The 16,007-nt window shown below is 38.8% G+C and overlaps 1 protein-coding gene across 1 annotated transcript in view; it reads left to right on the plus strand.

Annotated features, from left to right (window-relative positions):
- LOC127632096 (serine/threonine-protein kinase NLK) overlaps positions 1 to 16,007 on the plus strand; it is a 95,199-nt gene that overhangs the window by 70,655 nt on the left and 8,537 nt on the right. Inside the window, exons 6-7 of the mRNA XM_052110580.1 lie at positions 604 to 813; positions 3,612 to 3,713. Coding sequence (XP_051966540.1) covers positions 604 to 813; positions 3,612 to 3,713 — 312 coding nt within the window. The remainder of the gene's footprint in view (positions 1 to 603; positions 814 to 3,611; positions 3,714 to 16,007) is intronic.

Consider the following 16,007-nt stretch of genomic DNA (forward strand, 5'->3'; position numbering starts at 1 on the left):
TTTCATTCTTTTGTTTAGTTTGCTGGCTCTCTAGCTTGTTAAGCTGTAATTCTCTGGCTCATAATTATGGTGAGTGATGTCTTTCTAAAATAATAGAGCTGTTCATGTTGAGTAGACTATTGTTATCCTGCGCTAATTTGCCACCCTCAACTCTGAATCTGCCTGTCACTCTTTCCAAATGTATTTTTTTATTTTTTCCAGGCCAGGATTGAACAGAATTCACAAGTCCTTTCATAGAGGTGTACGTTTTGGCTGTACTTGCAGGATTTTAATTTGTCTTTAGGGGGAGCGTAAAGTTAAGCCATTGGGATGAACTGGGTGGGGCTATGTGGATAAATTGTTAGTAATGCATAAAGAGTCTTTTAGTGTCTCCATCCTTCTAAAAGATAGAGGAGAGAATATCAGGGATATGTTTTAGTTATTAATTTCCCAGGAGCACTTTCAAGTCAAGATCATTGGATATTGGGCTTTGGGTTTACAGCACTTCATTTTTTATCTGGTTGGTTAAAGTGTAAATATATCTATCCACATACAGTAATTTCCGTTGTATTGCCTAATGTTTGCTAAATGGTTTTCAATTTAAACAGTTTTCATTCTGCACAGATTTGTGACTTTGGCTTGGCGAGAGTGGAGGAGCTGGACGAGTCCCGTCACATGACCCAGGAGGTGGTGACGCAGTACTACAGAGCGCCAGAGATCCTGATGGGGAGCAGGCATTATTCCAATGCCATCGACATCTGGTCTGTGGGCTGCATCTTTGCCGAGCTGCTTGGCCGACGCATCCTCTTCCAGGCCCAGAGTCCTATCCAACAGGTATTCACATGCGCTGATGCACAACACTAGTTAGTTACACAGTGCTTAATGTGATTTACGAAAGTACAACATGTTCCTACATCAACATTGTTTGTTGTTCTTGGAACAACATTTTTATCAACCACTCAGTGTCCTCTGATTTCAAGGGGTAATTTAAAGGTCAGGATTAAGGGATCTTGATTGGTTGATTAACAAACAATGTTGATCCAAGATTATGTACTAAGCATGTAACTTAAAGGGGTAGTTCAGTTCACCCAAAAATACAAATTGTGTTATCATTTACCATATGCCTTTCTTTTTGCTGTGGAACACAAAAGAAGATGTTTGGCTGAATGCCTCCATCACAATTCACTTTCATTGTGTAGGAGAAAAAAAGATGCAATGAAAGTTAATGGTGGCAGAGGCTGTCAGTGTTTAACATTCTGTCTAACATCTCCACAACAGCAGAATCAGATTAAATTAATTAATATAGAATATTGCAAGAAAAGTTTCAAGTCTTGTGACCTACTGTACAACATTATTGGCAAATGTTGCTTAACCATGCTAATGTGTGACAGAGAGAGAGAGAGAGAGGGGGGGACAGCTCAAGGCTCTGTTGTACTGAAGCCCTTGTATATCCTTGACCCAACGGCCCTACATGTCCTCCATGGCTCTGTGTTTGCAGTGAGCAGTTCTAGCTCTAGCATTCAGATATGCAGAGAGGCCTCTGGTATTGCTTTGTCCATACATTTCCAGAATCTCATAAACATGACATATGATGCAATAACTTTATACATTCAGCCACAGTAATTATGTTCAATGTGCACCAGCCAACACTCATCAAATGCTGGGGTAATTTGGAAGGCCGATATCACCTATAAAAGAGTCACTATGGGCTTGGTGTATAAACAAGAGTTGTTCATAATAGTGGTCGACCACTAAGGGTTTTTCAGTGGCCAATGTAGCAGATGCAGATGATTGATGGGGTGGATGTGTGGATAGAGTATATGTTTATATGTTTTTAGTTTTATGTATTTCATACAGAAAATTATTAGCCATTGCCCCTACAGTGAATCAGAGGCTATGGAACTGGCTGTTCTTCTTCTTCTTCTCTCTCTCTCTCTCTGCTCTCTCTCTCTCTCTCTCTCTCTCTCTCTCTCTCTGTGTGTGTGTGTGTGTGTGTGTGTGTGTGCGTGTATTTATCACTTTGTGGGGACCAAATGTCCCCATAAGGATAGTAAAACCCGAAATTTTTGACCTTGTGGGGACATTTTGTCAGTCCCCATGAGGAAAACAGCTTATAAATCATACTAAATTATGTTTTTTGAAAATCTAAAAATGCAGAAAGTTTTCTGTGAGGGTTAGGTTTAGGGGTAGGGTTAGGGTCATGGGATAGAATATAAAGTTTGTACAGTATAAAAACCATTATATCTATGGAAAGTCCCCATAAAACATGGAAACACAACTGTGTGTGTGTGTGTGTGTGTGTGCGTCCGTGCGTGTGCGCATGCACAATTCCTGTCCACACAGCCCTGAATGTACACAGAACTCACATCGACATTCTCTTTAAGGGTCATTAAATTCTCTCCAGTAAAGAAAAAGCATTTGGACGACTAAATGATGACACAATTTTTATTTTTGGGTGAACTGTCCCTTTAAATTTCCATATATATTAAGAGAAAGTGTACATTTTGGTAGGTTGGACTATCATTTTACCGACCAATGGAAGACATGGGACAGTGTTCTGGAAACCTGTTTGAAAACATTCATTATTTTGCAATTTGATTTGGTGTTGCATGTGTTGCATAAATAAAAAAATAAAAATAAAAAAAACATATATTGTAACAATTCATACGATGTGCATGGAGGTGGAGGGAACTGGCTTGACAAAACACAGATATTTTATTGTTGCACTTTTCAGTTGCACACAATAACACACTGCTTTACACGAACACATCAACAAACACACAGCTTCAGGCATCTCTCTCTCCCCGTCTGCCGCTGTCTCCTCCCCTTAAATACTCCCACCACTCCTCACTGGAACGTGAGAATGTTGTGGCACGGGTGGAACTCATTCACCACTTATCTTCCTGGCCTCGCTCTGCCCAGGCGCTGCTCAGCCCGCTCTGCTCGTTACATACCCTCATCGCCAAACTCAGGCCGGGGAATTCTCTGGGCTGTGACCTACTCCCTCCTCCCCCCATTTCTAGGGAGGGAGCATTGATTCATGAGTATGGTCTCCCGGTCCAAAAAGAACTGAACATAACATAAAATACACACACAGCGGCTCTCTCGAACTAGCGCCCCAGGCTCGTATTTATCCCCCTCCTGGCTGATTAGGTGACTCAGCACGTGCTGTGCACCCTCCTCAACACACATATGTATCTTACAGTGGATAAAATGTATGATCGTGTACATGTACAGTATTTACATAGAGAGCTTGTTTCTGCTTGGAGTGACATGGGGTAACCACCTCTTGGTCACTATAATGTGTGGTTCTTGCTCTCGGTCGGGTATGTGGTGAGTTGTGCATGGATGCCATGGAGAATAGTGTGGACCTCCACATGCGATATGTCTCCGCGGTAACGTGCTCAACAATCCACGTGATAACATGTGCGGATTGACGGTATCAGACACGGAGGCAACTCAGATTCATCCTCCGCCATCAGGATTCAGGCGAGTCACTACGCCACCACGAGGACTTAGAGCGCATTGGGAATTGAGCATTCCAAATTGGGGAGAAAAGGGGAGGGAAAAAAAGAATGCTTATCTTTATTCATTCAAACTCATATGCTCATTCTTTTCTCATTGTATAACAGCTGGACTTGATCACAGATCTATTGGGGACGCCATCTCTGGAGGCCATGAGGACTGCGTGTGAGGGGGCTAGAGCTCACATCCTGAGAGGCCCTCACAAACAGGTGAGTCTAAAATCTGATTATATAATTTAATAAAAAATAATCCTAACCCAAAACATGCAAATGGTATTCTAAAACCACAGAATGAGCAACATGAAAGACAATGTGTCTTGAGTGGATTATGTACAAAGGCTCCCATGCAGTGATATTTTTGGTTCCCGGAAGCCTGATTATAAACAGCTCCAGTGGCGCTACCATGGTGACTGGCTGTTCCTGCTGAGTGACGACACCTATTGACCAATCGTGCACCTTGTTTATGGAATCGAGACACTTCTCCTGCCCCCAGAGTGCAGAAATCTCCTATCACCCACTGTTGCAGGACTCCCGACGCTCTGCTCGCTCTGGGCTGCTCTTGCTGTTTCTCCCTCCCGCATTCTCTTCATTTCCTGCCCTCCATCATATCCACTGACAGACTGATTGATCAGTTGATGAGAGCAGAGAGAGAGAGAGAGTCATGATGGCTATTATTGGCTATTCATGTACAGCAGTTCAGTATATAGGCTACTTTGTCTCTCCATATTAAAGCAGTAATACAAAGCAGTGAAATTAACACTTGGCATTAAGACTGAAGTGTGTAATTATTTAAATGTTAAAATTATTTCCTGAGCTTTCCTGATATTAATATGCAGTCAACTACAAGAAACCATTCGTAGGTTAATTTCTCTAAAAAGTTAAATTACTGTGGCATAACTCATCCATGTTGGAGAGCTTTTAGTGCACATTTTATACATTAAAATGCTCTTGGTTTTGAGTATGTAGAAAGCAGTGCTCCGTGTTAGTGTGAGAGTGAAAATGTGTGTGTTTGTATGTGTGACTGGCTCTGGGTGTTGGCTCTGTGGCTCTAGACAGCTACGCTGAGAAGGCGATACCCTGCAGAGAACAGGAACTGCAAAGCAAGGGCTGTGGACCTCTGCTTCCTGCTTCGCATCGACCTGATGCCTGGCTGCCCACCAAGAAACACGCCTCCACACACACACAGATATGCAGACATGCACCTGCTAGACTAGAGAAAGTATTTACCATTAAGGCCTAAACATTGAATGGATGGTTTAATAAAACAAATTTATAATGGTCATCATTTAGTCACCCTCATCGCCATTCCAAACATATATGACATTCTTTCTTCCGTGGATCACAAAAGGAGAAGTTAAGCAGAATGTCTGAAATGCTCTCTTGCTTTTAATGAAAGTGGTTTGTGACCAGGGGCTGTCAAATAAGCTAAAAAAAAAGGTTGCATAGAAGATATTTCAGCTGTGTCGGTCCATACAATGCAAGTGAATGGTTCAAAAATTTTGAAGCTCCAAAAATCACATAAGTCAGAAAAATACTTTTTGAACACATTTTTTTGATTTTTGAAGCTTCCAAATGTTTGCACCCATTCACTTGCATTGTATGGACCTACAGAGCTGAGATATTCTTCTAAAAATCTTAATTTGTGTTCTGCGGAAAAAAGAAAGTCATACACATCTGGTATGGCATGAGGATGAGTAAATGATGATTGCATTTTCATTTTTGGGTGAACTATCCCATTAAGTCTTTATTCACAGAGAAACTTGCTTGACAGCCATGGTCACCATTCAACTTCATTATCTGGAAAAACTTACAGCTTGGACATTCTGCTAGAAATAGCTTCTTTTGTTTTCTATGGAAGAAAGTTATGCAGTTTTCGAAAGTAAATAATTCAATTAAGAGGTACTCTGTCTCTATGGTCACCATTCTCCACCCTATATCTCAGCCAGCAACTCACACACAAATGTTCTCTCACTAACTCATACTGACATTTGGCTGACCTTGTCACTCGACACTGCCTCCTGTGTGTGGTCGACAAGCCTTAGAGCAGGATGTTTTAATCATGTAGATCAGCTGAGCTTCCCGTTACATGGAGCAGGTTTAGCAGGGGTCCCTGTTGGGTCAGGAGGGTGTAGCCGTGGCCACCCATCTTCATACGTCTAAAGATCTCATCTAATCCTGGTCTGATCTACAAAAAAACGAAATATGCTCTCAGATTGAAGATTGGCTGTGCAAAGGCTCTTAGATTTAAAATAATCAATGGCAGATTCACTAAAAAGTAGCAGTGCAGTACAGCATACAGTATTTCATTCATCTTAAGGCTAGGGTATAATTGCTTTTTCCACGTACTGATACATTTCACACACAGTCGGGGGTTCTATCCTTTTAAAGTATACTTTTTTGATTGCAAAACAATGGATTAAACCGCTCGAGTCGTATGGAATATCTTATGCTGCCTTTACATCCTTTTTGGAGCTTGAAAGTTTTGCATCCCTTTGAGTTACATTGTATGGACAAAAACACATCATTCATGCTTAAAAATATCTTTGTTTGTGTTCCGCATTATAAAGAAAGTAATACGAGTTTGAGATGGCATGAGAGCAAGTAATCAGGATCTAAAGAAGACCTAATTTGTTCTCTTAATGATTAAACAATGCCCTTTGACCACCATTTCATGTGAGAAGGTTGGATGAATCAAGGCATTGAAGAGTGTTTAGATGGGTCAAGTTGGCTTTATGAGATAAATCAGCACTGGAGTCTTTATAACTGCAGTAAATATGGTACACTAGATCTCCACCTCTACTTTTGAAAAGGAGAGTAGCTAATCAAGAAGGATTCTGAGTGGAAAAAATGGCAGTGAGGGGAACGGGTCTCCTGAGAGTCTGGTAGATGGATTTCAAGAGGCATTTCAGCGTAGCACTCTACAGCAGTGTTGGAAGATGTGGTATGCTTTAATGCCTATGCTTAAGATGGAGCCAGTCATTCAGGATTCGGCTAAGTGGATGGGTGGGAGGTAGAAATAGGTCTATGAGAGAGAGAGAACGTCCTAGAGTTCTAAAAAGAGGTCGGACTCTTAAGATCAACTCTGCTGCCTCCACAGGGGAGCTCATTAGTTCTATTAATTTTGCAATTGCTCTTACCATCACTAGAAAGAGAGGAAGCTTTTAGTCTCCTCAGTAGTGGATGGATAAAAAGAGACTTTACCTTAGTCAGCTGTCATTCACAGACTAAGAGAAAGCGAGAAGTTATGGTCTATTCGTGCTTTCCCATAGAGGGGGACATTCACAAATGAGATCTCTTTTATATCTTAATTGTTTATCTTCAACAACAATGGGGTTTAATTGAGACTTAAAAGGGAACATTTCACCCAAAGATAAAAATTCTGTTGTCATTTTCTCACCCTCATGTCATTCCAAGTCTGTATGACTTTCTTTCTTATGCAGAACACAAAAGGAGATGTTTCAATTAATATCACAGATCATCATTTCAATACAAAGGCGTTGGATATTGCCCCACTTTAAAGCTTAATAAAGCATCATAAATGTAGTCAATGCAACTCTTGTGACTTTCCAAGTTTCCAAAGGCATACAACAGGATTTTAGAGAGAAACACAGCGACATGCTAGCTGTTGTGAACGTGCATCTCTCGTAGCGCTATTGAACACTCAACGGACGTCAAGATTTTATCTGAAAAGATCTTAAATGTTAGGTTTATTTTGTGATAACGACCAAATTCTGTGCATTATGACGTACTTTTTACACTGCTCTCTGGAGTACTCATCAATCACACCATCCAGAAGTCTGACATTTCTGAATAATTACCACACATCCAGGGATAAAGTGATATTTGACCAGTCTTCCAGGTATTGCGATTCACCTTTCCTACTTCTCGTATAACTCTGCGAAGTATTTTAACTCATCAATATTTCATGTCCATTTATTAATTTATTTGGCAAGTAGGCTTGTAATAAGCAGGATTACCAACAGAGCTCAGATGAAAACCAGATGTTGAATTCAGCTGTTTCTAGAGACTCCACTGTCTCTTTCTTCTCACAAAATTATGTAATTTCAACTCAAAACATTATTTAATGTCCATTTAATTACTTATTTGGTAAGTAGCTTTGAGATAAGCAGGATGATCTGCAGTCAGCCGGTCATTATCACAAAATAAACAGAAAGGGACGTGGATATTATACCGTACTAATTTTATAAACCTATACTCTTAAAGCCAGAGTGGAACAGGCCTCCCAGCTGATCCTGTTTTCTCCAAAGTTTTTTTTCTCCATAAACATCAAAATTTTATGAAGGTTTGGTTCCTTTCCACAGTTGCCTTTGGCTTGCTCACTGGGGGCCTAAAGACAATTTTTTTAGACATGATTTAATTGCGCTATTCATTGAAACCTCACAATGAGGACTTTAAAACATCACAGCATCATTTTTTGATACTTCATAGTTTTCTGTGAAGCTGCTTTGAAACTAAATTGATTTTGATTGACAACTCTTACTGCATGAAGTTTTAAAAAACATTTAAGACAAAGTTGGTACTTCAATAAAATAAAAGTAATACATTAATTAAGTCCCCTGAATGGTGAAAAAGCAACATCTGAGCAATAAAACTGGATCATAGTTCAGATTCACCTAAATGTGGTTACACCACCTGTCTATAGTGTATGTAAGAGCCAGCAGGCAGCCCTTAGAAACAGATGTATGCAAGTGTCCATGCTGATTCTTCCGCCTTAGCAAAGAGGCAACATGATAAGATCAGATTTCTGCCTACACACTCTCTCACAGGACACGCACACACTCAGGTCAGAAAGTGATGACCCCAGTGCTGGTTTGGCATACAGTAAGGGCTTTTAGAATGAGAGGGGGTGTTTTACGCAGGCCATGTGCAGAACAGCAACATATGTGCCCCACGTCACTGAGGTCTGTGTAGTCTGACAATCTGCCCCAATCTGAACTCCACGACACCTGCTAACAGATGGTTGATGTTTTATTTTCCCCACTCTGTGCGACAATGCCACGTAACCACTGGTGTTTGGTTATTGAAGTAGGTACAGAGGGGGTTTAGAAGATTAGTACTATTGTACTGATGACTCCAAATTCATAAAATTAATCCAAAAAGTGGAAACATCAAATGGTTAGTAGGATGCTGCTTTATAAACCTCTATAGTCACAAATATCCTGTTCTGCTTATAATATACTTTAGTGCTGAATGCAATTTGCATTTTGCAATTCCTAGTCTTGCAATTCGGTTCTGAGATTTTTATTTTATTTTGCAGAGAATGCAGCGATCTGGCTTACTTTACTGAGATTGTACAGCATTCACGTTCAATTCAATTTCAATTCAATATGCAAATGTCTCTTTAAAAAACGTTTACTGCCTGCTTTCTGTTGGAGGCAATAGTCTGACATTAGCGTAATTGTGGCACAGTTTTCTACATTGGTGCAATCTACAGTATATTACAACCAATTTACATAGAAGGGAGGCGTTTATATAAATATAGCGCAGCCTGGTTTTGTTGGATTGTAGGTGGTTTGTGAATAAGGGCCATTCAATAGTTTTTCAATGTATACTGTACATGCACAAGATGGACATCTTTAACCACTGTGCTGTGTTTCGCGTAGGAGCGTGTTTTTGTTACAAGACACCTGAGTACTTTTATTGTCGTTGTCCTGTGTCTAGCCTCTTAGCGCAAGAACGCATTTGGTCTGAACACCTCTTAAGATTTGTTTTTTTGTGCTGAGATACTGTGAACAAAAGTAGCACGACTATAGTATAGTGAACTCGCCCTTGCGTGTCCTAGACCTCAGTAGAGAATCACTGTGGCTTGAACGATTCTTTTCATCATAGCCTCTGAAGCCTGACTCTCTTACTGAAGATCCAGACTAAGTTTTGACAACTTGGTGACCTTTTTACAGCTCCCAGTTTCCATTTTAAAAGGCCAGCCAATAAAGTCTTCATCCATGTGGGAGGCCTTGCACACTTTGTACACAGTGTCCTGTTCTTATTTTATAAATAGAGAAGATCTGATTTTGGCTGTTTTGAAATCAGATCCATCTGGGGCTTTAGAGATCTTCATCCTCACCATCTCGGCTCTAACACTTAGCCAGATTAGTTTGGGCATTTAAGTGCATCTAAAGAGATATGCTGTTCAGCACTGTCTCTTTTCCCACTCTCAAATGAGCACTAAGTGCTACCATTCGAACTGGAACCGGAAACAAATATGCTTTCACACTGCCTGACTTTCTGTTTAAAGAGGGAAAGAGTTACAATCCTGCCCCGAGTGAATGTTATTCTATCTCAGTGTGGCACTCTGCTTTAAAACGCCACTCTTCTCTTGGTTGTTTTCTTTCTCTTTTACTCTCTTCCTCTGTCTTTCTCGTAATCTCTTTTTCTCACAGTGTGTCTTACACACACACACAAATCATGTGATAGTTTCCTGCACCGCTAGCACTCTGCTGCTGAAAAGACCACCTTACACCAACTTGCATTTACTGAACATGCTGAACCAGACTGTTTTTTTTTTAGGCATACTGCCATATTGTTTCTATTCTGTCATCTTTGCTAGCTAAAACAAAAAACAAACACACAGCATGACCAGTGTTGTCCAGTTCAAACATTTTTATATGCTTAAAAAGACTCAAAAACTCAGTTTAACGAATCCTCCTGCACAAAATAAACTCACTGAATCCATCAAAGCAGTTAATAAATTAATAAGTAACCCACTTACTAAACCTTTAGTCTTTACTTTTAGTCATGTTCGAGTCATGTTGTACTTAAGGTTTATGATATTTAAATCAGTAGCACTACTGACTGATTGTTTATATGACAACATGCAGTTTAAGCATAATAAGGTATTAGCAGTTTTTCTAATATAATAAATATAGTAATGGTATTTATGAGTTCTTAAAGTATTTTTGTCTGGCTTTCTAGTAAAATTCTTTACTAAATTCACCTTTAACATTTAAGTTCAACTGATAAGCAAAAATGCATAAGATCTTAAGGATTATTTTCAGAAAATGTATTTGTTTAATTTAAAGGAATATTCCGGGTTCAACATAAGTTCAGCTCAGTCGACAGCATTTGTAGCATAATGTTGATTACCAAAAAATTGATTTAGATTTAAAAATTGAATTGATTTAAAAAATTAAATAAATAAAAAGAACAAAAATCGAGGTTACAGGGAGGCACTTACAATGGAATTGAATGGGGCCCATTTTTGGAGTGTTTAAAGGGAGAAATGTGAAGATTATCATTTTATAAAAGCTCTTACAGAAATTCCTCTGTTTAAACTAATGAATTATTTGAACTGTAATGTCATTTTCACAGTCATTTTAGGGTTTACTGACATTACATCGTCATGGATATAAAGATGTAAAATTGGCTATACCTGTATACAGAAAAGGTTAGTAAGTGATTTTATCATATTCAAATCATGTTTACACTCATAATGTTTATGCCTTGTGACTATATTTTTGAAACTGTGAGAAATTGTCCCCCATTTACTTCTATTGTAAGAGCCTCACTGGAACTGGAACGTTTTTAAGAAAAGGAGGGGAGAAATGTTTGTAGTAATCAATATTATGCCACAAATGCTGCCGATTGAGCTTAACTTGTATTGAACACGGTATATTCATTTAAATGTATTTCTTTTAATTAAGTTTAGATATGATTTACTAGAAAATAAGACAGAGGCTCGTTAAAAATGGTATTTATTTATTTGCTATAAGGAAACCTGCTCAAATTCTGGCTGTCGGAACATACAGGAAGACTTCTTTTAACACTGTTTCTGCTCAGCATTCTGTGCAACCCCCCTTTTTGTGCCTGTTGGAAACAAACGCTGCTTCTTTTTTTTTTACATGTTAACTGCAAAACAAACAAACAGACAAGTCCTATCCACCTGTCTGTCCTCACTTGGCCCTCTCCCAGGTGCAGCGGGGTCGGCTCTCCCTGCAGTCTCGGGTCTGAATGGTTTTGTGTTGTTTTGCTGCCAGGATGATCAATGGCTTGTTTGTGATACTGGGGCGAGATGGCCCAGCCCACACAGCCGCAGAGAGCGGGGGGAGAGATTTAGAAGGGAGAAATGGTTGAAGCTGCAGTCTGCACCTGTTGCTGAGAGTTGCTGGGCCAGGCGGGCAGTAGGAGGTCACGTGTGCACTGCCTTATCCACGTTATTTTGCAACATAGATGTAAGCAGCGGCTGCTTTTCTGGCGAATGTGGCAAAGTTCCGCTGGCATTGACCGCAGTGTAAATAACTAGAAGGTTACAAGGCACAATTTAGTGATATGGGCTAATAAACTGTCTCACAATGATGCCTTTATTTGTTTATTTCTAAAGGCGATGTTTCATAAGCCATACTGAAAGCGAGATCTGCATATCTGTTCACCGCTTGGAAAGAGTGAATGCTCTCTATTTTACGGAATAGAGTTATTTACAGGCCTGGAAATGTCATGGAAAACTAATAAAACATAAAAAAGTCAGAGATTTTCTAGAGTTTATAAAGCGTTCTAGTTTTCTTTCTGTTATGTTATTTTAAACAAAATCCTTATCCACGAACGTCTGGAAAGTCGTGGAGATGTGTTGGTCAAAAGGTCTGGGTACTAGGTATCGGCTAGGCCAATTATTCACGCGAGCGCCATCTTTGATTTTAAAAGGGAATGACAACGAGGCTGTGAAGGATAGACTTGCAGTCTCTTCAATGGGCTGTACTGCAGTTTAAATTGTTTTTGATCGTTCTGCAGACAAACTTTTTATGAAATATCTGTCCATGAACGCTCCGTATACAAAGAACTCCAGACAACATGAGTTATGGAAAATCAGATGTGACCTAGGAGCTCTCTACAGCTTCATACTGTGCCATTGAAGAGATGGTAAGTCTATCCTTCACAGCCTCGTTGTCATTCCCATTAATTATCAAAATGGCCTATATTTGACCATTTTATAATTATTGTCATTAGGCAATACAGTAACTTTACCCACTTGACTGAACAATAAATGTTAGTTCCCCTTTTTGTGTCAGTTTCAGAATAACCAACAGATTTTCATTAACATTATGTCCTAGCCAAGGGCGATATGATAAAATGATGTCCATGTAAATCTTAGTTTTTGTCCTAACTAGCTGTGTGCGGTGAGGGACATGACATTTTGTCTGACATTTGGTTTCTATTTCTGCGGCGTTGTGCTGAGTAGGCCCACTCTCAGTTAAATCTCATTGGTCCAGAATCCCACTCAACATAACTGTATATTAAATATAAACTATGTTCTGATTGGCTGTGATTGTCACATCGCACAGATTTGTTTTGCCTTTGCATGCACAGACAAATAATTTGTTGATGGAAACTTGACACACTGAACATGTTTAGTGTTCGAGATAACTACTTAAGTACAACTCACAATACCTGTCATTATGAACTGAGCCTCAAATTACTAATATTGGCTAATACAGTTTTAATCAAATCTTCAAAACTTGGGACTCCCCTGGTTCCCTGTGCAACGTTTAAACATGTAATTAGATTAGCACCACTAGCCTATCCATGATATGAAATAGCAAATTGACTCACTCCATTACTCCCTGTCAGAAATGTGAGGGCAGAACATTTTTGAGCTGCCTGCATGCCAGGGATGACTGAAAGCCTGCACTGATGATGTCATGTGTCTACCCTCCTGACTCATCATTTGTCTAATTGAGACTCGAATCATGGGACAGGGAGAGGCCCTCTCCCTCCTTTATCCACATTCCCCTGTAATCCTTAACTAATACCGCCTAATGCTACTGCACACGATCACACCACCCCAGAGGACACGAGCACCAACATGCACACAATCAGACAAATAGTATACACACACCACCAGTGTTGGGCGTAACGCGATAAAAGTAACTTGTGTTGCGTAATCAGATTACTTTTTTGAGTAACGTGTACAGTAATGCAATATTTTCTATTTTAGACAATAATATCTAAGTTACTTTTTAAATAAAATAACGTGTTGCTTTTGTACTCGTCTACTGTTCCTGTGTTGTGAGAAATCAGGATTAAAAGTGTGAAACTTCAGGGAGGAGTTGTAGCGCATTATTGGTATTGTATTTCTATAGAGTGTGTGGCCAGAGACTGTTTAGCAGAAAGAGATGAGACACTTCTATTTAAATGAATGGGAGAAATCGGAACACCCAACCAAAGAAGTTCTAGCACCCAACAGTCAATGAATGTAAAAAGGAAGTCCCACCATTGCAGATAAAAGAGCCTTCCACCTTTTTAGATACAGACATCACCAGTCAATCAACTCGCTAATGTGCATGCGTATTTTGTGTTTTTAGCGTGATATGAGGTCAACATTATTCGGTTGAGTGAAACACGATTGATTCTCGTGTTAATACACACTGCATTAAAAACAAAATCAGTAAACACGTTTCCACTGGACACGACATGACACACAGGGTGAAATACTCGCTCAGTTCACAGACTTATGCAGCTGAACTGCTCTGTGATACAGCTCCTGTAACTGGGAGAATGGGGTAAGAATTGCTGACTCTGGATCAGTGGCTCCGAGCAACGTTCTACATCTATTGTGTATGCAGAGAAAATGTCTTGGTTTCTAAAAATATTCTACTTTTTTGTTTTTATATTAAACAAGTAGTTTGATTCATGAAACAAACCGTTTTTATGAAATTTTGGTAGCATAAAAATATTTCCATTCGAGTTGTATCAACATGTGCCTTTGAAGCTGTGGCATCTGTACATAAAAAATATTCATTTATTCATCAGACTTATTCATTGAACATGTTAGGCTGGTATTTCCCACTGAATTTTATCCTGACTTTTGTAAGTTGATTCTGATATTGTCGATGGACACAGCATATGATGACAGATATGATGCAGGTTCAAGTGTTAGTCTTTGCTGCTTTAGGTAAGACAGTGGTTATTCTTCATTATTAATATTGTCTGCCATGTTGATGGAAAAACAACTCCTGCATATTCATATTATTGATTCATTATTATAAATATGATGTGAAGACCTACTTTCTAAATATCTGTTTGTTTACTATGTTGTTTTGACATGAGCGTTGTACAGTAGCTAGCATATCCTGTAAAGTCTCTTGTATGCAATGCATGGCTTATTTATTTGGAATGCATAGCATAGCAGAAGAGAAAGTGGCTGTGAGAAAGAAATTGTGCAAAGCAACACTTTACTTTCCATAAAAAAATAATTTTTAATTAAGTTACTTATTTAAGAAATAACGCAATATTCTAATGAGTTACTTTTAAAAGTAACGTTACCCAACACTGCACAGCACACTGCCAACTACTCACCAAATATTCTAATGTGCCCAAGATGCATCCTTAACCACATACTCTCAGCTTGTATACTCAAGACACAAAACTTTGCAAAACAACCACATTTGTACACCAAGGTGACATGTCTAAAATCCTCACATAATCACAAACGCACAGACAGAATTATGCAAAAGGCTCGTCAGATTTGCACATCCTCACCACTTGCATGTTTTTTTTTTATATTTTGGCCTATTTGATAGTGATTTCAAAAAACATTTCAGAGCTATGGCCTAGCGTTTGTGCACATTAATTCTCCTTAATTGGTTTTTATTATTATTTTATGCTTTATGCATTTTATTTTCTTAATTTACACTATTTGTCACTATCTTTGCTAGGGTGTTCTGTGTGTTTTTACTAGGGCTGCACGATTTGGGGAAAATGTCATAATGCGATTATTGAGGTTAATATTGCGAAATGCCATTGTGATATAATAAACAAATGGTAACATGAGTCAACTTACCCACTTGACTGAACAATGACTGAACAATGAGTCTGGGCGGTTATCAAGGAAAATATACAAATAGATAACTGATAATGCTGAAATATGTATTTCTCAACTCAAACATACAAACTAGCAACAGCAACAACTATAAATGCACAGTGTTTTCAAATAAAAATAATATTTGTACAAAATTAAAATAATATATTTGTATTACTGCAAACGTGTTATTATCTCAATATCACACCTACCGGTAAATAAAATAGAACAATAAATAAGAACATACACATTTTCATGAAAATAAGATTGTCCAAACAAACAGGGGCATTTAATCAGGATGTAACATGTACTTTCTATAAACTCTTTTGAAAAGGAAACTGGATATAAAAGTGTGGTTCACTCAAACAACTAAAACTGTTGTTGATGTGTTTTTTTTATTATTTTTATTTGTTTTAAATAACCAACTGGTATTTCCAAATCCTATTTCTAAAAAGTTCTACTTCTCGCTGGTACCTCTTGTCCAGTGTGTGGATCATTTTCTTAATCCCACTTTGCTAACGGTGCATCATGTCTCTATATCTCTGTGAAGACTTGTCATATGGTGTGACACTCGCAAACACATCTGTAATTGTGCTTTGTTTTGTTTGGCTTACTGGGCTTTTTAATGTAGTTTTAGTCAATGAAAACTGTTAAGATTTTAGTAACATTTAGTCATATTGGCATTTTAGTCAGTG

Source organism: Xyrauchen texanus, chromosome 38 (genome assembly GCF_025860055.1).
Source record: "Xyrauchen texanus isolate HMW12.3.18 chromosome 38, RBS_HiC_50CHRs, whole genome shotgun sequence".
NCBI lineage: Eukaryota > Metazoa > Chordata > Actinopteri > Cypriniformes > Catostomidae > Xyrauchen > Xyrauchen texanus.